Below are 25,079 nucleotides of genomic sequence, written 5' to 3'. Positions count from 1 at the left end.
CACACAACAATCCATGCTTCAGAGAATGCCAAGTTTAAAACCACCAAAAAAACATTTTCAGCATGGGACAGAACAAGCAGCAAGATTAAGTAGCTTCCCACTTTCAAGGTCTTCATTTTGACAGACTTGTTGCTAGCATTTTTACAAGCCTGTATTAGTCCTCTGACAGGAGGTGGCTGCTTCATGTAAAGGCTGAGCTTGCAAGCGAGAGCTACCATGCYGAGATGCACGAGGTAGGGTGAAAGAAGGTGCATACAAGAGATGAAACTGGTCAGAAAATTGAGTTTCTCCTGAGCARCTGGATTCAATCGATAGATTAAATTGACAGCAGGGGACGGAGAAGTAGCTTTTTTCCCYAAGCGTGCATGTTTCCCCTTACCTTTTGATACAACAAGGCAGCAAGTAGCAGTATTTTTACACTGAGAACTAGTATGTTTTTCAGTGAGCAAGTCTCCTGAACATGTAATTGCACAACACTTACAAAGACAGGGAAAACTGTTCCCTTGCAACTCGGCCAGTTTATCCATTTGCTTACGCCAACGGTATATGCATTGCTACCTAAGTCAGAGCAAAAACATTTTCCTGTGCTCATTCAGAYGTACGCCCATTTCCACAGCTATTTTTTGAGATGCCTCCTGAAGAACTCGGGCACTTTATAGTGAGCAGGCTCYTACAGCTTTTGAAAGGCAGATTTCAGGAACTAGGTCAGTGCTTAACAAAGTGCTATTTGTATCTTAAACATAAGGATGGCTTCAATTTTCTAAGCAAATGCACACCATCAGATCAGCAGAAACGTATGAAAAGGGTTGTTTCCTCCCTTTCTCCACTTTTGAAGTGTTTTCTACCCTTTCCATGAATCATGGCCCACAGATCATTAAACGCTGCATTAACATACCACATTCCTCAGGCAATAGCATAACTGTATCATAAGGATCTTGGGGGGAGAGAAGACAATATTTCATTTTTCCATCTTTAAGATTTTCAAAAAACATCTCATTTTAGTTTAAATACAATAATTCAAAAATTTTGCCAATAACATTTTGAAGGACTACACAAGAGAGGGTGGCAACTTCCCATGTTGGTATTCACAATAAACCTTTCCCCTCACTCATATTAGGAGAGAGATAAAGTTGCATTTATTTGTCTGAAACCTTAATGCTCACATTTCAAATAGCAAGTGTTGCCACTCAAGAATTAGTCTTGCTATCTATCCATCTTTTCCCATAAATTATCAGACATAAGGTTTTTCAATCCTTTGCCTTCCCTAAAGCAAAATATCATCTGAGCATATTAATGTGAGCTTGCACTATCCACTTTGGGATTCTCTCATGTCCTTCAGTAGTCACTGTGCTCGTTTCCACATACTTTTGGGAGAGAAGTGGCCCTTCCATGCATTCATTTAGCTTGATCTAGATGCCACACACAACACAATGATTTTTCTCAGGTGTTAATCAAGTGCCTGGTTAATTCCCCCCTGCATGGTGGACAGACTCTCTCTCAACAGCACTGGATCCAAGAACACACTCTAAAGATACTCTTTCAGGTGTATGAACTGCAAGAACAATTTTGTAATTTTTCTTTCATATAATGCTTTGAATTGCTCTTTATCCAGTTTTTCAAGATGTACTTGGTCACACCACAGCCACTCCAAACCCTAGAAAAAGGAGTATTTGTGGTATGAGTGCGTTCCTTCATCTTCCCAAAGCTTCTTGTCAAATCACCAAAATGATTACGGCTGAAATCCTGACTTCATCTAAGCAAATGCTAAGAAAGGTGGAGGACTTCGTTTCGCCCTGTATTTCTTAACAGAAATACTTCTTTTTGTCAGCATTATCCAGCCATATGTGAAAACTAGCCTTAAACAATACTAGAAGTCATTAGATTTCCAGATTTCCACCCGCTTTTCAGCGGATTTTAGAGTGATAACTTAGGTACCTCCTCATCCCCCCCCTTTCTCCCGCCCTACAACTCAAAAATATAAAGGTCCTTTTCAAAGACACTGGATAGATTTAAGATTAAGGATAAGAAAAATATCTGCACGACATCAGTCTAGAACAGACATTTTTCTGTCCCAGCTAAGCCAAAATGGTAGGTAATTCCTTAATTCTCACTGAGCTTAGTCAAACAGCACTCGTTTAAAAAGCTAAAACAACACCAGAARGAGTGAACAATGAAGTCAATTATACACGAACAAAACAGTGCCAATATTCATACTCACAGGCTGAGGCTGTTCTGCAATACAGCAGTTGAAACACAACCAGAACTCGCTCATYGTTTACAGTCTGAAGTGCAACACAGGTGAAGAGCAGGACTCAATCTCTGCAGAAGCCTCTCCAGGCAGCAAGTTATTTAAATAAATTTAGTTATAATGATTCCAACGGGAAAAATCTCTTTCCTCCGTCGAACTTTTTCTCCAAAGACAAGTCAGTCCCAGGATAAGCAGGTTGAAGATAAAAAATAGTATYTGTGAGTCTTCCTTCAGAAGGTCGGTCCCAGCACTGCGGAAGCGTTACGTACGCGTCTTTGGTCCCTAGCGTTGTGTGAACCTGAAAACAGAGAAGMGCATTACATCAGAAAAAGAAGACAGAGCATCTCACACTTGCAGCCAGCCACCCACACCAGTGATTTCTTGATAATATCTCAAACTGCAGAACAGAGGCACTAGCAGGTCCTGCGCTTACTTCTACAGTGACTGCTGAAAATAGCACATCCCAGAAATTTGCACAAAGCTCAGCTTCTATCTCTAACTTTTATTAGATGAACCAGCGTAAAGAACTGGTGTCCAGTCTTTTACCAGCCACCCACTTGATCTACTCCAAACTTTCAAATGTCTTTTTAGGAAGTGGCAACTGACCACACATTCCTTCAGCTTCTTCAGGAATTCGACCCATTCACACTTCACATTTCCCAATGGCAAAACTGCCCAGATTGTTCACAGAGCAAAGCTTAAATACCATTTAACCATAACCCTGTAGCACAGCTGCCAAAGCTGTGTTTTTTCTTTTTTTTCCTCGCCTAAACTAGGGGAGGAGACACCAAAAAGCCCCTCCATATTCAGAAAACTTGTAAGAAGGGCAGATTTGGTCAACACAAGACATTTTTCCTTCACTCTCTCCACTTTGCTACTTTGTGTGCAGTTGCCTTCGAAATAAGTTGCTCGTACAGTGTGAAACCATTTCCTCAAACCTCTAAAATTCCTCATGTGGAACTACCGAGGCTGCAGATTCCAACCATTCTTTTGCTAAACTGAAATTTATTGGTTAATCTCCAACCCAGTTTCCTTTGGTAACAGCTCAGTAAAAATTCCTAAGAGTTTTCACTCCAGTCATTTATCTTGCCACCTAGCTCACACTTACTTCGCAAAAAATGGGAATGAAGTAATGAATATTCAGAAAAAWTTATATCTATGCACCTTAATAATTCTAAATTTGACTGCATCTTCATTCATAGAAAGTTTATGTCCATAGCTATGTATTAGCATTTGCGTGCAGTTCTTTACACTATCAAATGATTTGGGGACTCCATGGGATGCACCAACTCTGTATCTATGTACATATGGACCTGCAACTCATCATCAGCTTAGACAAGCTAATTCTGCGGCAGGGCATTCGCTCCTATTCACCGTCTTTATCAGCCCTCTACATACCACACGCTCGCAGCCATGAGGTCCCGGATTTGCTACACACACACACACACACACACACACACAGCAAGTTACCGTACCAGCATGCAGCCAGCAATAGCCAGGTATTTTCCAGGACCGTTGGCTACGGTGCACACGTGTAGTAAAACAGTGGCACCCTCCCCGTGCTAAGTCCAAGAGCTCTGGGCAGCCTTCCCACTTCTTACTCTATGAGAGACTAGCAGAGGTATTTTAAGAAATAAATCCATGCTGCAGAAACGCTGTCTAAGTGGCAAAGCCCTAGGAAAAGCACCTGTCCTTCCCAGTTTTGAAAAAGCTACTGGCAACATTTAAAGCAAGTTTATATCCATGTGTGAGGGAAGACGCTTGGCTACTTTTCCCTATTACTAATACTGTATAGAGGAAAGCAATTTTACTGAAAGAAAGAATAAAAAAGAAAAAAATCCCTCTATTCAGCCTTTCTTTTGACAGAGAGACTTCAAAAGGAAGTATCTGCACAATACTAGTATTGTGTATTTTCAGTAGTTAAAAAAAAAAAAAAGAGATGACCTACAGTGCAGGAATTACCAAACTCCGTGAAATGTAAGGATAGAAATTCATACATGAAAGGTCTCTAAAGAAGTTCTCACTTAGCAATAAGATAGCTTCACTCCATATTCTCTGCTCCTCTAGAGAGATACTAAAGCCTTGATCAACTTTAAAGAGTAATACAGCAAAGCTTTGAAAAGAAAGAATATTCCGGTGCTCTCTTGGGCCTCAGAATCTGCCTTCTACATATTGTTTCTAGACTTGTTCATATTCAATATGCAGCAAAAATTGCAACCAGAACATGGTTAATTCCTATTAAGCATGTAGCAATTGACACTTTTAGTCCAGTAACTGTACAGCTTACACCTACTTAAATTTATTTATTTACTGTTAAGATACGCTCCAAGTTCTTCTGACACGCTGTAATGCTCCTCTAATACTAGCCACTCACATTACGAGAAATTAAGAGGAGAAAGCAAGCAATATTCTACTGACAATATTTTAAAGTCTGATGTACAGCAACCTGCCAGAGCTATAAACAGATCTATTACACTGGCTTCTTCTTGCTGGGCAAACAATCCCAATGTTTCGAGTTGCAGCTCTTGAGGATTTGCAGCCCAACTCCACCTTTTCAAAAGGCAAACAAAAGATAAGAGGTAGCTGTTAGAGTGCTGGGATTTTTATATGGCTCACTGCTAAACACATGATCTTTGCAGTAGACAAGTTAGTAATAATAAAAAAAAAAAAGATACAAATCTGCTGCATCAGAATGGACAGAAAAAAAAACATAGGCTGATAGCAAAAAGGTATCAACACTGTAGAGTCAACAGTAATGTGCTAGTAGTTCTCTTGCCCTGTTAGTAGCTTGTTTAAAGAACGAGTTGTAACAGGAAAATTGTTTYGCTTTTCCTAATTACTGTTTTTTTAAAAAAGAGCACCGTACTGATTACCCCTGCAACCCCTGGCCAGGCAACCACGCAGGATCAGCCAAGCAAGGATCATGTGAGAAAGCAGTCCTGCAAAGCCCAGCCTATCCTGCTTCTAACTACAATTCCCAAGATTTTAAGCGGCAGTAATGCCTCACGGCCAGCTCCCCGCTTTCTCGTAGGACCGAGCTTTTAGCATGGTACAATGTGAACAGCAAGCCCCACTACAGGCATCGCTGTGCGAGTCTGTCTAGACCTCCCAGATTAAGGGGATAACCCAGCGGGGCCCCAGACTGAAGCACACAGTGCAAGACAACAGTGCTCTCGTCCTTCGTTTTTGCTCTTGACATAATTTATGGTGCTCTTCAAGTGCAAAACACAGGCAAACTCATGCTTTTTTTTTTTTTTTTTGTTAAAGGAAAAAGACTAACTATTTTCTCACAGATAGGAAGTTAATCAGACTAATCAGCAGTGAAACACCTATTTGCTTCTGTCTCATTTACACTTTCTGAGCTTTGAAAACTTTAGAGTAATACAAAAAACAGTTGAAGATCACATACAACTCCCATGCTGAACTTATGCCATATTCTAAATCTGTCATGCTTTAATTTTTATCCCCGTTATGGAAGTTTTCAGTTTTATAAAGCAATGAAGCTGTTTAAATAGCAGGATGTATTTTCCTATTCAGAGTGGAAAGCAACAAGGCAATTTTCATTGCTCCAAAGTTTATTCTGTGGTAGCTGATCCAGTGCAAAATCGAAACCATCGCTTGTTGTTACGCACCAGTCACACAGGGCAGATGTGCAAAGTTTGCACTAATGGTTAGTGGGTGGGGAGCACACTGAGTTACAGTGTCAGCAGTTTCTCCTATTGAAAGAGCATTACCTTTTCGGTAGGAAAGGCACAGAGCAGGCGAGGGGAGGGGGAAGAAAAGAAATCGGATCACCCCTGCAAGCTCTTCATGTTCACTGGCAAGAGAGAGGTTAGACAGCATTTACCTTAGCTGATGCAAACAGGAACAGTGCACAGACAGAACAGTTGGAATAAAGCCACTTACTAATTGTAGAGCTTAAAACAGCCCCCTCTATTATTTATTTTCTTTTCTTTTTTTTTTTTTTTTTTTTTAAAAAAAAAAAACACCTATAAAATTCCTTTTAAGGGATAACCCTGAATATCCTTTGGCTATATATTCTTTGCTATAGCTGCAAAGAGGAAGTGTGGTAACAAGGCTCTTTGACAATTACTTGCGGCAAGTAAATCCACAGGAACACAAAGACTGCAGGTGCTAATATCGCATCTGAATTTAACTAGTTTCGCTCCAAAGCTCAGAGTAGTGCGGGGGGAGGGAGAGGGGGGGAAGAGAGAAATCTGTACACAAAGTTGTGACTAGGATAATCTAGTGTTTTAGTCTCAAGTAGTTTATAAGAAATTTATTGATACTCCTGATGTGGAAGCATCATTCCATAGAAGGCAAGTTTTGCAGCCTCAAAGGCTTTGTTTTCAATTCTGCAAGCTGTAGGTTTAAAAAGCCTGAGTCTGTTTTTGCTTTTTAAAAAGACTTCTTCCATCTTTTTCACTTTGCAGGTGCTATTACACCCATGCCATTTCCTCTCGCTGTTTAAAAAACACCTACTGAAGCAGCAGTAAGTGAATGGCGGGGCTGATGGGGGAAGCGAAGGTGGGTCCAAAGCAACACGGAGGTTGAGCTTGAGTGCACTGCCATACATGGTAAACTGCAGCAAGCAGAGGATGTTTTTTAGCTCACGAAGGAAGTGAAGAAGGTTTTTATTCTCTCACCAATCTGATTTTCAAACTATTTTTGAAATAAAACTATCTGTAGAAGAGCGGTAGTATAGGTTTAAAACACTACCTGTAAAGAAAGTTGCTTTCTTATTTTGTATCAGCAATATTCATACGTGCCATAGCAGGTCAAATCACTGAGGTACCAGTTCTTAATCAAGCCTTGCATTTCTATGTTTGGCTGAAAGTAACCTCCTAGCTTCTGAGCACGTTTTGAGAAACGAAAGAAAAAGTCACTCTCATTACTGTAACCTGGACTTTGCTCACCACCAGCATGCTTCGCACCTGAACTAGAACTGGGGATTTTCCACAAAACCATGGCCATGGTTTTGTGCTTTTGCAAAGGCGAGGCCAGGGTTATAAGTTACTTATGATCAATTATGAGATTTTAATTACAAGGCTTTATTTTGGGATCATCAATCATTTGAAGGCAATTCTTTGGTTTTTTCCTACTGACTTTGCAATAATCTCCCCGACACCACCAACTAGCTTGAGACTAGGCTGTACTTCCAATTAAGCTCACCACAATTCATATTCATGAAGGTCAGTCGTTATTATCAAAGTGTTTTGCTTCTGAACATGAAGTTTCAAGGAGTATTAAAAATGATAGACTAGGAGGACATTACTCTTAGGTTTTTTATGGTAGAAGGTTTTTTTGGGGTGGTGGTGAGACAAAGTCTAGCTTCAAGAATAACCTCATATTTCACTGGAGCCAAAACACCTCCAGCCTGTTGGTGTTGCCCGCTTGTCGGAAGCCATCACAAGCTTCCCAACACACATGCCAGTCCGAGATCAAGGAAGGCGGCGAAAGAAAGAAGGGAACCATAGCAAGCACGTAAGGAGAAACGTCAGGCTTTTCACACCGTGTTGGAGAGCCTGCCGGAGGAAGCTATAAAGTAGGTGGCGGCAGGAAGGCGCGCTCTTCGGCGGAGGAAAGGGCAGCTTGCTCGGGCTGGGGGCGAGCCCAGGGCTTAAAGCAGAGCCTACAGTGGCACTTGCAAACACCTCGGCAGCACGAAGATAACTCTGCGAACATCTGTTTCATCGCTGACAAAAGTTTCCTGCTCCTTTTTTTTTCTCCCCACCGTTTCCTGAGGTTTAATCTCTGGCCGCTTTGCTTTCAAGTGGCCTAGCCTCAAGGCCCTTGCTTTGGGAACAAAAGCAACCAGGAAAACAGGCAACCTCACACTGGGCCCACCAAGGTCCTCTCCATCCAGTCTGAAACTTAAAAGCCTGGTTTCTTAGGACCAAGCCAATTCTAAAAGGCAAACCTGTGTCAATGATGAAGCAACGCAAGCAGCCTCTTCCCCCGCACTCACACTTTAAAGCTTCCTGGGCCTTCAGGTAAGAATTACTTTCAGTGTCCATGGGTTCTGTGTGGTTTTCCCAAACAGATGATGCACAGCTTGTTATCCCCCCCCCCCAGATCCGTCACATATGCAGAAAGGAACCTCCGTCCCCGAGAGGCAGAACACAAAATTTAATGCTTCTGCATTAGGACCTATGAAAACACAAGGGGACCAACAGAAAATCAATGACGCAAATTTGTTTTCTTAAWAACAGAAAGCTAAACCTAAGACCAAATAAATGTATTTTGTTTTACCTGAGACATTGCCTAGGCATAACATGTTTTGTCCCACCTACAAAAATATGTTTTCCTATGGGAGAAAAAATTAAAAGCTTGTTAAGAACAAGTGGGTTAAGTGGTTAAGAATCCATTCCTAGGATTTCTAGGAGTGCTGCGGGAGTCAGCTATGCTTTAAATCTGATTTCATATTGCCTAGCTATTCATATTTTGTATTCTCTGCTCATCCATGCTGATTAACAGGATTTTGTTTGGATTTTGGAGGGGTTATTTTTTTTGGTTTTGTTTTTGTTCCAAGTGGTCAATAATGTTATCTTCTCAGCTGACAAACCCTAGTGAGGGCAACACAAAAGAATACCTTCTCGTTTTCCTCACCTGCTCTTCTTGTTAATTCTAACAGGTAATACCAGTCAGGAAAGGGGGGAAAAAAAGAAAATAAACAAGCTGCCCTTAGGGCTCTAAGGCAGCCTCTGAGCAGAGTACCATTTCCAGGAAGAATGAAAACAAAAAAACTCCTCCCTAAACAGCCAGTAACTATTTCTTTTAAAACAAGGATAGGATCCTATCTACGTCAGGGTCCACCAAGTCCAGTGCTTTAACACCAGTGTAGTATTACAGGAATGGCACAGTCTTGGTACAGCCACGACGGAGTCGAGGGGGGCCGGGGGCCATCCGAGGGAGTCCCATCCGTTCTGTCGTACGCAAGGTGAGCGCTATCTGCGGCGCTCGCATTCCCCTTCCCAAAGGGAACGGACGCAACGCCATCCCCGAGGAAGGCTCGGGGCAGAGTGAAGGAGTAAGTGGGAATCAAGGGAAGAAGCGGCAATGGAAAATAAGCACCAGGAGCTCACAGGTGCAAACTCTCCCCAATATATTAGATGTTTTGCTTCAAAAAAAGCCATTGCTGCTTTTAACTTCCTGTTGTAAGAGCGCCTGGCCTTGCGACAGGAGTCTGCCATCAGGCACAGAGACGCTCGAACGAAAGTGGTACGTCACCACTGTCGCTTTCCTCTCCCCTCCCACCCAAGGACGAACYTATTAGGAGAACAACTCCAGGAGACAAAGCAGCAGCGAGGGGCCAGGGCCAGGACGACGCGGGCACGCTGGGTCCACCTGGAGCTCCAGCCGGGAGACACGGGAGCCTTGGAGGCGGCAGATGAGACCTTCSCCGAAGAAAGGGGCTCACGCGGCTGCCTGCTGCTGTGGCTTTCAGCTCCTCAGGTCACGAGCGAGGTGAGCGCACCAGCTTTCTGTCCAGAGGGCACAGGGTGACCGTCTGCCATCTGCTGCTGTTTAAGGCCCCGTCCCCTGCTTGTATTCACTTGTAGCCCCGTTATCATCTCCGTTAGGGGCTGCGTTGGACAGCTTGAACTCTGTGCACATATGGATGTGTAGGAAGTGGCCGAAGGAAAAACCTCTACAAATTAAGACCAAAAAAAGGACTTGGATCGCTCCAAATGACACACTTACTGGAGCGAGAGGCGGACACCCGCAGCCCACCTCCCGGCTAGCGCCGGCTCCCCGGCCGCACCACCTCGCTCGCCGGCGCTCACTGCTGCGCGTTTCAACAGCGGCCAGCTGGGCGCCGGGCGGACGCCCGCCCGCCGCCGCTCTGGACTGACGCCCCTTCTCCCCCACGCAGGCGGTGCAAAGCCGCGGCTTAACGCGGCCGCTTCCCTTCAAAAGTCCACCTTTGGGCAGAAAACGGAGCAGAAACACAGGCACCACCAGGTCAGGCGAGCTAAAGCAGCACGAAGTTTCAGAGCCCACGAGACCTGGGAAGGACTGAATGAGCCTGATAAAAGTTTTACTCCGTAGATAAGCGTAGGAAGCCAAGAACCAGCTGACAAAGCAAGTCTCAAAGAAAATGCCGTGGCAGGAAGCAGCAAACGCACACGTAACAGCGCCTACGGTGCACTTGGTCTCGAGACCAGCACATGTGTGTATGGGGGGAGAAAAAAAAATCTGGTAAAATGGACTCGTCACACCACTAGTCAGAGTCCTGTTCACACAGTACTGTGCGACACAGAGCGATGCCTGGACACCAGGGTCACGTTTCATCCTTCTATAGCATTATATGGCCACAGCTTCTTCTCTTCCTCTGCCCCGGGGGTTTTTTGCAAGTCCCTTAAAGAGGGAAAAAAAAAAAATCTAAAAACAACCTGTTGAAACAAAGAAGCTGCTTTCACATGTAGCAATTTAAGTCTGCTGTAATGTAGAAAAGTGTCTTCCCTCTACAGTCCTAGAACAATTCCCCTTCTCTAAAGCAACTGAAATAGAGTTACTWAGTAAAAAGCACACCTGAAGACATTCTGGACTTCCACAGCACAGGTAACCTGTATTTTCAGTTCTTTTACAGTAGAAGCCTACCAAATACTATGGCTGTGCACATTTACACTTCTGCGTGACGTGCCACACCAGGTCTGTAACTCAGTCGCTGCAGTAATCGTAAATACTTGATTCCCAAGGCTAAGACAGACAATTCTGTCATACAGTTAACATGGAAATGACAATAAAATTAAATTTTTAACCCTATAAACATCAAATGGCTAGCCTGTGCTTAGGAGAACAACAACAGACTGAAAAAAGTTTCTAAGGCCAGACAGTATAGAAAATTCTTACATGTTATAGCAATAGCCTGYATGCAATGAGATTTTGGAAGTCAACAGCACCTTTTTCTTTGCAGAARAATGACCTTCCTTTTTCAAAGTAGGACGAGATTTAGGGAAGGGAGAGAAAGAGAGGAAAAAAGTCTTGAGATTTTTAATCGCTATAGTTGTTCACTAAGGCATTACACACGCGCTTGCAGACATAACTTGCTAGAAGCGGCAACAGGACCTACAAGGGTTTCATCGAGGAAACCCTGCAGCTCTGCATCCTATTTTGGGACCACCTTCAGATTGCAGCTTGATTCAGAGAGTGCACATGACTTAGAAATAATTTCTCTTTCCTTCCCCACTGCCAAGTTTGGTGAGTCATTTGCAAATKATACTCAAATGCATCTGAATATTAAGCATATACTTTTCTAGAAGAAAGGCTAGACTAGATAGCTCTTGTATTGCCTGTATCAAGTCATTAACATAATGCTGAACTCCACAACCAAAAGCAAGAGGATGAAAAATTTAACTGCAAACATGGTATTTAATATAAACAGTTCTCATCAGAATTCCTTTTGTGATATATACTTGCTTGCTCTTTTTGGTAAARAGAGCAGACAAGTTTCTGTTGCATGGCTTTGTGTATTTGAGACATGTATTTTTTAAAATACAGATTTTAAGGAAAGTCGCTATTCARTAACACAGAAAAATAGCCATGCATATGAACAGCCAGTTTAAAATGAAAATACAKTATGCACAAAAGGCAGGTTTCAGACACTGAAATACGAGTTCATAGGAGGTACCTGCATTACTGACCTACTTAAGATACAAACTGCTGTGCAAGATGCACAATTTCAAAGTGTTCCAGACACAGTAATACTATTATAACAAAGTATTCTCAATAGAACAGTTGCTGCTGTTCTGAAATCTCAATGTACAGGAAGCTGTCTCCTCAGAAATGACCTGCTTATCTCTAAGAGACACTGAATTGTATTCCCTTTGTACCCACGAAAAGTTCAAGGCATTCACTACTCAAAAAAAAAAAAAAAAAGAAAGAAAAAAAGAAATGTCCATTTGGAACATGCTCTATGGGTCACATCTCACCCTTGGTTAAAGCAACTGGAGTTTTACAGGCAACATAACCACTGTAAATCTGAAATGGWTTGGCTTTCCTCTGAAATGATCTATGCATGCAACAGCGTAATGCTCCCCTAACTGATAGATACCCAGTGAGCAGAAAAGCACAAAATAAAGGTGAGTCAATTTTATATGATAAYGAGTTATTTTTTCCAACTGCTTTTACAATGAGTTGTACCTACCTGCAAATGCAAAGTGGGTTCATTTCAGTTCAGCAGACGGAAAGCTATCGACAAAAACCCGTAAGCGACTCGCAACTCTTGTCTATCAAACGCAGAAGAAACCTTATACACCTCGATCCTGGGGCAGTGCCTCGCTATAAGGAAGTAGCCAGGCCCCGTGACGAGCGCGCTCCAGCACCGGCTAACCGCAGGGCGACGGCGGTCCGACCCGACGGCGAGCTCCTCCTCAGAGCAGCAGCCGTGCAAAACTGTGCTCCCGCGCAGCGCTTGCGGGCAGCGCGCGCGGCTCGCGGGCACGCTCCCGCGCAGCCTCCTCACCGCGGCACAGCACGCGCAGGACGCGGCTGTCGCGCTCACGCTGCCGAAGATTTAAAGATCTTCCACGATCGAAACGCCGATGCTGTCTCGCTAGCTATTCAGTCTGATTCAGAAGCCTGCTAGCCAAACGTATTTCAAAACGCTTCACAGCATAACCACATAAAACAAAGTTACAAGAGCACCACACTTAACACCACCATTTCTTAAAACTTCAAAAAACACTCCAGTGACACGAAGCTCTATAAAGGCAAAGACTTCTCAGACTGAAGACCTTTCTGTTCCCTGTGATGAACAGGAAATGTCTGTATATTATGCTAATAGGCACACTGCTATTATACTTCATGAAATCTATATTTAGTGTGCTCTACTGTATTCATATACACACACACACTACACACTGTAGTAGTACACACTACACAGCAAACAGAACTCATTAAAAGTGACTTAGTGTTTTTAAACTTCATGCACACAAAACCAGTTCATTCAGCTGTACGAGAGGGGACCGAGACACTACACTTGGCCTCTCCCAGTCTGTTACTTAGGACGCAGCCAAATTACTCTGGATACACGGGGGGCATCCCTTGCACTGCCAACCCACCCCGCGAAAGGGGAGTGCTCGCCTCCTTGCAGCCCAGGTAAGTGACAGCTTTTCATTCTTGAAAAAAAAAAAAGAAAAAAAAGGCTAGACGAGCTAACAGATGGATCCTTAGATTACTCCCAGGGAAAAACTGATTCACCTACAGCACATTTACTCATTTATTCTGACTGCAACATTGCTTCAGCCAGTTGGCTTCAATGTACCCATGCATCTGCTATTAATTCTCCTCCCTAAAACACACTGCTTTTTATTTGCTCTTAAGTGTACTTTGCAGAAGAAGCACCCTTCCTATTCTCTTCCTCATGCATTCTATACTAACTTCATTTCACATAATAAAAATTATGTCCAAAAATATGTCCTTTAAAGCACAGAACTACTTTATTTGCTATGCTGAAAACTCCACTGAATTTGCAAAATACAGTCATGTTGGTTGGCTAGTCAGCATGACCTAGCTAACAATTAAACAGAGCACTATTTTTCCCTTCTAAAAATCATAAGCTTAATACCTTTTGATGTACTTTAGGGTGTTTTACAAAAAAAAAAATCACATGAAAGGAGACTATTTTTCAGACTCCAATCTCAGTTCACTCAGTGCATCTAGCAGCAGAGATGGTACAGGCTGCCACTGATGTTTCTCCCAAAATCTCCCCGCGCTGCAGATCTCAATGCTACCTCCTCTCCATTGAGGCTTGTTTTGTTTCACACGCAAGGACTCTGCAGCATACAAAATAAGCCATTTTGAAGAGGAGAGCGCACACGGTTGTAAATCTGCTCTGCGTTTGTATGCAGGGCAACAAGGATTTACATAGCGTGACTTTTTTTTTGCTCAAATCACAGACAGATTTGCCAACCTTTTCGTTTCTAGAAAAAAAGTTTCTAATGCATTAAAACTATGGCTCACAGCAAAGCTATCAGCTTCTCAATTTGAAGCAGCTTGAAAAGCAATACCTTCTACAGCACTACCCAGTGCATTGGCAACATCATCTCTTTCAGACCAGCGTCAACTGCTGCCCTTGCTTTATCTGGAGTCGGAACTAGGGTCTGCCCTCCTTAAAAAAAAAAAAAAAAAAAATTGTAACTAAATGACAAAATCATCACTTTATGAAGAAGCTCACCTCCAGCTCTTTGCACTAGGCTTCGTTCACAGGACTGCCTTAGAGGGGTTGGTTTGGAAACTAGCTACCACTAGAGAGCAAGACAACCTCCCCTCCCAGCCCCAAATCTGAGAATCTGCCATTAACCTCACAAAGCCACAGCATTTGCTGCTGACTTCCTTTAAGTTTTCAGCTAGTTATGCTCCTACACTATGTTTTTTGCCTTTGAAAAATATAACTCACAGATGAGAAATTAAAAATAAGTTACATCAACGACAAAGAAAACAAAACTTGTTCTGGATGGGGGGGGAAGAAAAAACTCTAAAGCTAGAAGCGTTCTGCATATGGGACTGGACTAGCCCTTCACTGTATACAGCAAGCCAACACAAGGAGCTTGGCAGATGCCCGTCTGCGTTATGATTTCACCATGTAATAGTTATTCTGCTGTTAATTCACTCCCCATGCAGGCGGACAGTGTCCCGAGGTGCCAGCTACGCGCAAGGGAGCTAGCTGTCAGCAGCAGAGCAGGGTGCCCAAGCCACAGAGGGGTTTTCTGCACGCTGCAGAGTTAGCTGAGAACTAGTTATTGCAACTTCCACATATAGATGCGACCCCGATTCACCTACCCTCCGCGCCAGAGCCGCCAGCGGCTGTCTCCCGGCTCGGCACCCTGCCCCTCTGCACCGTCGGGCACCAGGAGCTGCAACGATCCACACTTTTAAGATACGCCCTAAATGCTGCATATCACTCTGTTTCATGAAGGAATCAAAGGTTCAGCAGGTCCAAATAATAATAATAATAATAAAACGCCTACAGCATAGCCAACCTGGCTGTCTCTGTGTGACTTGTTTCAATTTCGTTTCTGATTCTATTGGCCTTAGAGAGGAAAACGATAGGTGCCCATGCTTAGTAGAGATAATTTCTTATTTAACCAATTCCCACGAAAACCCCACTTAAGTCAGTATTTTTAATCACTGATAGCAATTAAGTAACCAATTCAGCATTTTCACCAATGAAGGGGCAGGGGGGAAGTAACAAGGAATACGTGAGGTCAACTAATTTAGCTTATTTTCATATTTACTGAACCTTGATCGACTACAGCAGGTTTTTGTTTGTATGGTCACACTTTCAGAACATAGATGGAAGCATAAAGCATGCCGTTAATTAGAAGAATATTTATTATGCCCAAAAGCACAGATCAGATTGCTGACACAACTGGGCAATTACACCTCTGAAGATACTATGTGCTTCTTTGCAAACACATCTGACACCTAGCCTGCATGGTCCCCTTCCTACTCTAATGCAGATTTAAGCAATTTAATCTAAATTAAATGAATATATAACTTACAGCAAAAGCTATAAGCAGGGGGGAGAGAGAAAACAGAAGGGGAATATCAGGAAATATTCTTTTTTTTCCTCCTGAATTATAGAACAGTCTCAAAAGGCAAGTGGTGGAAGTTACAGCACACTGAGTCATTTAGCACCAAACTGGATAGAGCATTAGATAAGGGCAGGTGGAGGGGGGGGGAAGGAAAAAAGAAAAAGTCACAGCTTGGCAAAGAAATTAACAGATGAATGAGCAGATCTTTTCCATTCCCTTTTTTTTTTTTTTAATGATTCTGCGGGAAAGAAATCAAATAGTCTTTACCGTATGTTAAAAAGTTTATTACAAAAAAATCCTGATTCAGTAACCACGCCAGGAATTTGGAATAATGCAAAGGCTTTCTTCCCACTTTTCAGATCGTTGTGTATCTCATCATCATTAATTTTACAGCTAGCTATTTAAGAGGAATAATTAATTTGATCATTCAAAACCAAGACAAGCAACTATGAGACAGGAAATCTGGGTTTTGTTCTTGCTATTGCCACGACACCCTGACTTTGAGGAAGTCTCCTGACCTCTTCCACTTTACATGTGTGGGAAACTGAGGCATAATGACAGTAATATTTTATAATTCAAGGTAACTGAGGCCTTGGCACTACAACATGCTTCCTCAACTTAGAACTAAGCACAAGCATTCCTCCCATTTTCTGTATTTCAAGTCATGCTTACTTGCAGAGCTAGCACACTGAAACTGCTCCAAATGCTAAAGACTGAAGACAGCACTTCCCCCCACTTCCCTCCAGAACAGGCCAACACCTACCTGGCAATTTTCAGAAGATCAACATGCACAATTCTCTTTAAGAGCAAGCATTGGAAAGAACAAGATAAAAAACACGTTGCTTTTCTTAACAAACTAAAAAGGTAAGTCCTCAGCAGAACTTTTTCTAAGCTACATCCAAAGAACTCTTTTTCAAGAGCCTAGAAAAACAAGTGAATATTCAGTGATGATAATTTTAGGCAGTGAAAAATTAAGAAAATTGTACACATCTGTCTTTGTCTCCACTTTCATTGTATTTTATCAACACAAAGACATATATAAAGAATTCTAATGAACTTCATAACCAAAGGCATACTTTTGCTGCCTTAAATAAAATCCCAAACCAAGGCTCTTATTTTCTTACTTAGAAAAAAAACTTTAAATGTTTTAGTCATTGATCCAAAAAGGGTCCAGTTTCTTTCCAAGTTAGTTTTATGTTTGATAATAAAAATTGCAACATTCTCCTTTTCAAGAGGAATCTTTCCTGTCCTTCAATTTTTGTTGCATGGAATGAACACAGTAATTAAGTGATCTTCTGCAGATCAGATAGCAATACAACAGGTTGCTTCTCAGCTAACACTATCATTTTAAGAAGGGCCTAGTTTAGTGCTTGTTTAGGTGTGGAAGACTGAATGCAGTAAGGCATGGTACGAACGTAACGCACAGTGGCTGTTCACAACCCACAGATACTACGTCTCCACTAAAAATGTGAAATTCTGGCATCCGCTTTGGAAGTTGGTGTGGGATACCTCCCGAGTTTTATGTACTCTTACTGGTTTCATTTCTCCATCTCTGTGTTGTCTTCTGTGTTTACAAAACGTGTGCCGCATACTCGGCAGCTCCCCAGTAAAACACCGTTTTGCAACCTTCTTAAAACCCCTAATGAGCACAGTAAGACTCTTATGTAAAGTACGAATATACCACACATGTAGTGGTTATACATGTCAGTGTTTACTTGTCTGCTGTAGTCTAACCAGAGTTAAAAAAAATTGTAAAAAAAGATTGGCCTTCTTTACTACAATTAGTAAACAGCATTGCATTTCTTACTAAGTCCAAATTAATTCATAATAGATTTACACGAGTCACTAGGCGCCCATATGTTATTTTGGATACATTTTCTTGTGACAACAGAATTTTAGAAAGCCCACTCACTTCTCTCAGAAGACCCAGACTTAATAGTTAAGGCATGAGACCACAGAAGAGAGGCAAATGCCTTACAGCTGAGAGAAATTACACAGGAAAAAAAATAAGGCAAAGAAATACAAAATATGGGTTTGGAAGGGGAGCTGAGTTACTAATGCTGACCTACAGCAGTTACTGGAAGGAAAAAAAAAAAACCAACACAACATCCTATTTACTGATGCAGATTTTTTTCAAATATGTCACCATATTATAAATCTGCATTTTCTAGCAAGCATTCTGTGTCAAGCACTTAAATTGAAAGCAGTCTCTTATTTTTAAACGAGTCCAAACAGCAAATAGAAACATATAGCGGCCATTAATCAACCAATAACCTTGCAGAAATGCCAAGTTTTCAATCTCTCTCTCGCCTTTTTTTTTTTTTTTTTTTTTTCTTCACACTCAAAAGTTGATAGTGTGGACATGCAACAGAGTTGAACAAGGCTTCTTGAAGTTTTATCATAATTTTTGTTTTCCATCTAGGTGAATTGACTTTTCTGACCTGAAAAGACTTCTAGTGTTGTTATTCAATATTCTACACAAAGGATAGGTTAAAGTCTATCCTTCAGTCATAACTGAATAAAAATGAAGATCATTAGCTCCCAATTTGACTTGGGATCTTCTTCTAAACAGGTATCCAAAGGTCACCTGAAGTTTCTGAGATAGGAGGATCCCATTAGCACTGAGCTTAATCATTGGAATGGCTTTCTAGAGATATTAAAAATATGCACCTTCATTCAGTAATAAAGTTAATATGCAACTCTGCCGTGAGTTATTTCCTCCCTGCAAATTAACACTTCTCTCCTTTCTCAAACAGCCCTTTCACAGCTCCCTCACTCCTTCAGAGGCCAGATGGCCTTTCACCATTACTTTTATGTACAGTGTTCAAAATAGAGACATAATATTCTGGTGTCTCTATTTTTTTTTTTTTTAAATCTAGGTTTGGTGGAAGCTTTTCCTGCTTCACAATCCACCTTCGTGCAATCCATGTATTCCACTTGCTTCTGTCAGTCTTTCTACAGGTCTACCTTCTGAAGGATAACTATCTGGCAGCTCAACTCTTGGGAGGGGAATAGAGGTAGGAGAAGGAGGCACCAGCAATTTAGAAAAAGCAAACCCCAAACCAATAAGCACCTCCCTCCTCCCCTCATTAACTCAAGAAACTTGCACTATTTGCTGTGGTTAAGGCATAAGTTGATATTAGCTCAGGTTCTGGGGACCTTTCATCTTATTGCCAATATTTACAGCAAACAGAGTAATCGCCTTCAAGGTGTGTCAAGCTGCCAGGTACTCAAGGGGGGGGGGGGGGGAAAAGGTGACACAAGCAAGCCCAAGTAACCCCGTTGAGCAAGGAGATGAACCATCAGCCATACAAATGGATTTGAACTAAGTGCTCAGGTACTAATATAGTCACTGAGAAAAAAAAAATCTTAATATTGCATTCTGAAACAGTTGGTGGACTGTGTACGTACAGCAGATGCTAGCAACAAGATGTCAAGTCTTACCACCGTAAGCTGCACAGTAAGGAAGCTGCATGTTTTCCCACTGTAAGCACTGCAATTCTGCTGTCATGCTACCCCTATAGTATTTGCTTATCCACACCGAATGAGTATTTTAGGACAAAAACCTAGCTCAGGAGAATTAGGCATGGGAGAAAGAGGAGGGGAAGGGCTGACGCTAGGTACAAGGAAAATCATTGGAGAAACAGCACCAGCAATTATGGTGGTACAAATCAGAGGCAGACAGTCTCCGAGCAGCATCTCTTACATACTGTTTTGTAAGTTAGCTGCTTGCAAGCAGGTAAGGAAGGGGGCAGAAAACCCCTAACCCTAAAACGTATATAAAATACTACTTTCTTTCTCCACCTCTCAAACCTTCCGCCTTAAAGCAAGGCTGCCCAAAAAACTAAAGCAGCCTGAAAAATAAACAATGCTTTGACCAAGGTGTTTCTCATGCCAAGACAATCACTAGACACACAGCACTTCTGTTGATAAACTTAAAAGGTCTCAAATAACAGACATATGAAATACAACACTTCTGCTTCCTTGCTATGAGAGGAATGCTGCTGCCACACCAAACGAGATTCTCTATAAATATAAGCATGAAGGCTCAAGTGGTTCTCACATCACTCAAAGCTGTTTGCTCACTTGAAAAAGGGAAGCACAAGTTTCTTCATTCGAGATCAGCTGCAGGATGGTCAACACAGCAGGCAATCTTCTTGTTACAAACATAAAAAAGCTGTAAGCAGCCATTGCAGCTCCTTGCATTAAGGCAATATACAGTGAATGTATGCCTCAGATGTGCACTTCAAGGAAGTCTTCTTAGGTTCCTCTGAGACCTTCTTTTGTAGACTACACTGATGGAGACCACAGAACAAGCCACAGACCCAGTGAAATGAATTACAAGGCTTGGATCACGATGGATTTAACATCAGAAACATCCCAGCTTAATCTTGGCAAATTGCTTTACCAACATCACATCGTGGCCTGATGTCTTACTCTATTCTTTTGCTAGTAACTAAGGTACCTGTCAGAGTTATTTCTTTTGGCAAATATTTATTTCCATAGACCACAAGATAAATATATATTAGTTATTTGGAAGGATCATCCTGGATCCAAGTGTTATTATGGAGAAATATGACTGATGGGTAAAAATTCCTAAGATACAAATCCACAACCTTTACAGGTACTGAGAGTGTCAGAAGAGCCCAGGCATACTTGTATGCATTCCAGTTTAAAACTTGAGCATGGTCTGGAAAACTGTTCACTTTAAAATGTAAGTATGGTCTCCTTTAAACACAGTGGGACCTTGCTCTTAGCAGAGATCACAGCCATCTGGAGACCCTGAGCAGTGAGTAGGACAACAGCTTCATTTCCTCTTAGGAAGTGCTGTGGCAGATGAGTAAGAAACAAAAATTATATAGTCAAAGGTTTCAGAAGGATAAACCTAGTCCAAACTAGCACTTTGATTTTACAGAAGTAAATCCACAGTTTTGGATTTTGAGATAAGCCATACTATTTCCTTAAGTCCTATGGAGATTTTGCCCCCTTTCCCAATTAACTTGAGCTCCTGAAGAGTTTTGCAGCCACTTTTAAAGAAAAGACTGTAACAGCTTTGAAGCATACGCTTTTGGCAAATATCTTCATGCTGACCTTTACAAATTTTCTGGTGAGCACTCTTTCTGCACAGTACAGAAATGCTGGCAAACTCCATGATTACTGAAAAAATACGCTGTAAAATACAGTGGAATTCTCTCTACTCAAAATGTTTGTGCTGCCTTTACATTTCTCTTAATTCTTTCTTGTAAATTTAATACCATCATAGTATTTCATTTGTATAATCCTTTCCAGTGAAGGTCTGGAGATGAGTCACTAGGGTTTTGCTGGAGGATACAATCAAGCCTGTATGTAGCACCAACTTGACTATATCAACTCAGGTGAARAGTTAGCAGCAACTGCTTTGACTGACTAAATGATTGAACATTTGCCATGTGACAGTTCGGTTTACTATGCAAAGTCCTCCTATATTAAATGAGATCACTTCTAAAGCCACATATCTGTTCATTTCCAACTGTGCATAGGATTTCTTTGTCAGTAGATTTGAGGGATGGTGATATTTCCTCCACCTGAAATATTTTTTTAAAAAAAAGTATTTTTAAAAAAAAACTAAGGCCAAGATTAAGATTAAGAAACATGAATTCAATTCAAATTCATGGTTGCTCTTTAACATGTTTTCCATTATGGTTGCTCTTTCTCAATTAAACGAAAGGGAAATTAAAGGGGGTTGAAACTCTTTAAATTCATAACTTTACAAAAGTTGCTAGTGAAAGCAAAGAGCACAAGACATACTTGTTCAATTTAGCGTTTGAATACATTCAAATCACAACCCAGCCAAATATAATTCCTTGTTTTTCCTATCCCTCACAAAACTACCAAGTATTATGCTATTTGAAACTCTGGGCATCTCCAAATACAATACAGATGCCAGACCTTCCCTTTGCATTTCAACAGGAAGCCAAATGCCCTTTGCTGGGGGCGCATGTTCTTCTCAGCCTCCACCTTGAGTCTTGAGTCCTCTTCTGTTGCACAGGCTGAATACGAAGCAAGCAGGGAAGGATGGCGGGGGGGGAGGAGCCAAGAAATGAATGAGTAACTCATCTTGTCTACAATCAAGCTCCTGTAAATTTTGCTAAAACGGTTTAAGATGCTGCTATTCCAGCAGAAGTCAAATCAAGGGACATCTAGGAACTGTAAGAGCAGCTGCTTGCTCAGGGCTCTGACTGACGGTCTGCTCCTTGCTAAGATATTACGGACTGCACACAGGAGGCAAGAGAGGAAGAGAAAGCAAAAGTTCAGTACGCTTCTTGCCAAAAAAACAGCTACTACATTTGTCAAAACGCTGGCAAACATAACTGAAGTAACCTTTCACATCACCTTTCTTCAATTCAGTAACACGATGATCGCGATATAGTAACAGCGCCTTCACTTGCGAGGCAAACTCGCTTCCTACCCGGACTCGATCTCCCCCCATCTCTCACGGGGATGCAGAAGCGACGGCCCATAGGTCGGGTTCAGGGGGAAGGCCAGATATGGCTGCTGTCCTCTCGCGCCCGGCAAGTGGCTACTTCCCCCAAGCCCTCTTTGTCTGCCACTCGGTCACAGCTCAGTTGGTGGAAGGTATTCGCTACGCAGCTCTCTCCAGCAGACACCCCCTCTCTCCCAAGCAGGCGCTTGCTGAATCACTTGCCGCAGCTGGGTAATTAATGAAGCCTATTGTATTCGCATCAGCCCTGTTATCCCCATTCATTTGATACTTTGCATGCAAATGGATCAGGCTGCCACGTCCTACAAGGGCAACATTTATGGTTAGTTTCTCTAGGAAACAGCTGTCACTGTAAGCATAGCCTCTTCATAAGCACCAACACAAAACTTGCAGAGAGGGCTGTGAATTTTCAGAATAAATAATTTTCCTTAAACCACCGTTTCTTTATGGATTTTGTGTGTTCCATACTGCAGAAATCTGAACTCTTTCGTATTATTTAACTGCTGACAGTGAATTGTGTACTGTATCAGACAGCACTGTGAATTCAAGACACACTCTTAAGACTCTGTAAAACTGAAAATAAATTAAGGATTTTCAATACTTGATACCATGTTCAATCCCATACATTCCTAAAGCTCAAATTATTGTTTGTCACTTTTAACTGTGTCCTAACGACCCTTAGGACGAGTCTTAAGGCATTGACTTGCCATTTTATTAAAACAGAAATGGAGATTTCAGTCTGTAAGCGTTACAATTCCACAAAATAAACCTGGGAACACAGGCAGACACACAGGTTCTTCTATATTTTAATTGCTAAATACTATGCTACCAGTTTTGTCTGCTCATCCCCGAACGTGGCCATTCTCTTGGAAGGCTGCCCTAATTCTTTTCTCCAAGGCCTTGTTGCTAGGGTTGCAGCTGCATTGCCAATTCCCGTTGAAATGCAGGTCTTTGGAGGGGGGCACAAAGGCTTTCATTATCTTTTGCTCCGAGCGCACACAGAGAGAATAGAGCATCCCCCCCTTTTCCCCCCCGCCAGAAAGGGCTTGAACAAACCCGGCCACTCAATCATGACTATTTACATATGAACAGTTGCACAAGGAACCCTGCGCCCTTGCAGAACTGCATGCGACTACCATAGGCTGTGCCAAGTCAGAGAAGTGCTCTTCAGACACCGTTCATGGGCGATCTACTCCTTTACTCATGGCTTGATGGGAAGCTACCGTTAGGGTATGACTTCAGAACTAGTGAGGCTACATTTGTTTTAAAACCAGTAAGAGCCACTTCCAAATATTTCCAGCTTTCAAGAAAAAGTGCTGTTTAAAAATCCTGCCCTTTTTTCTGGATATAAACACACGCCAGTTTTGGATGCAAGACAGAAGAGGACATAATTACCAAGTCAGGACACAGTACTGCGGTCGAAGGCACTGCTCATTCATGCTAAACTTCTTCCCAGGTGCTCAGTTTTAAATCTTTCAGTGGTATTTACTGCTAGATTCATTCCAAAGAACCACTAACACAGAACTGTCAATTGCAAGGGGGAGAAGGGTAAGGAGAGTGTTTCTAATCACAACATTTTGAAAGGGGGAAAAAGAAGAAAGAAGAGAGAAAAGGAGAACTGCACCATAATTTTTGATTCGTTTTGGTACTGTCTTGCATGTAAATGCCAACATATTGTCAAGCTTCTCTAAAGAAATTGCTTAGCATTTGCAGTGTCAGAGGAAAGAAAAATGGTCTGAAATAATTGGTGTTCCTTCTGGACCCCTCTTTCTCCAAGTGACAAATTCATTGTCGAACAGCAGGGGAAAAAGAACAGGAAGAGGAAAAAAACCCAACTCTTTACAAGAGTTCTCAGCATCAATGCATAACAAGAAACATGTTTTTTGAAGTTACAGGCAAATAATTAGCCTACAGTAGAAATAGGAAAGAAAACAAATTACATTTCAAGGAATGCAGCCTGAAGTGATTATTAGCTTTGCATTAAAAAGCATATTCAGAAAGTCCACAAGATGAAAAAGTATTCTAATGTAAGATATCAAGACTATCACTTGGCAAGATGTGAAAAGGAAAACTCAGGTTTTCTAGGCCCATTATTTTCAGGTCCTAAAACACCTTAATTGAAGAGAGAGAGACTAGTATTTTCACTGAATGCCATCAGATTAGCAATTCTCTACCTGAAAGTGTCTGTCTGTCTGTCTGTCTGTCTGTCTCTCTCTCTCTCTCTCTCTCTCTCTCTCTCTAAACAGTGGAAAAAACATTTGAGATTCATTCTAGCTCAGAGGCACTCAAGTCTCTACAAAAGGCAATGGGAATTGCAGTGGTCGTTGCCTATAAGATTAGCAGAGTCTCCTGACAAGGTTTCACACTAACACACATCTTAACAGTTGGCAGATGACGACTTTCAGATATGGTCTAAAACAGAAAGGCAATTACCTGTCCCATGAGCTGGCAGACACCTGTGATCCAACTCTGGAAAAACTACAGAGAGAAGGGTGATATTTTATTCCATGTTGACATCGGACATGTGCAGTCAGTCTAGTCCACTTCCTGGTAACCTTGTGAGAAACAGGTTAAATCTTCCCTAAACTACTTCCTCTTGCTACTTCTGCTGAGGTCTTAAGCCTCACATGGTTGTCTCTGATTGTATCAGACTTGCTTTATGCACAAAGAAGCCTAATTTCTGCAAGGGAATGTCCATAAAAGTATGTTTTTTTTGTTTTTTGTTTTTTGTTTTTTTTTTTAAAGGGGGCACCACTTTTACACCTAGGGAGAAAAGGGAAAAAACAAAAAACAAAAAACAAAAAACAAA

At 41.8% G+C, this 25,079-nt stretch overlaps 1 protein-coding gene across 1 annotated transcript in view; it reads right to left on the bottom strand.

Annotated features, from left to right (window-relative positions):
• CDC42SE2 (CDC42 small effector 2) overlaps positions 1 to 25,079 on the bottom strand; it is an 83,115-nt gene that overhangs the window by 32,605 nt on the left and 25,431 nt on the right. Inside the window, exon 2 of the mRNA XM_085323210.1 lies at positions 2,219 to 2,546. Coding sequence (XP_085179336.1) covers positions 2,219 to 2,272 — 54 coding nt within the window. The 5' untranslated portion in view covers positions 2,273 to 2,546. The remainder of the gene's footprint in view (positions 1 to 2,218; positions 2,547 to 25,079) is intronic.

Source organism: Rhea americana, unplaced genomic scaffold (assembly GCF_003343005.1).
Source record: "Rhea americana isolate MKP2758 unplaced genomic scaffold, rheAme1 scaffold_83, whole genome shotgun sequence".
Lineage (NCBI taxonomy): Eukaryota > Metazoa > Chordata > Aves > Rheiformes > Rheidae > Rhea > Rhea americana.
The sequence above is the reverse complement of the archived record's forward strand: the minus strand, read 5'-3'. Positions and strand labels throughout refer to the sequence as shown.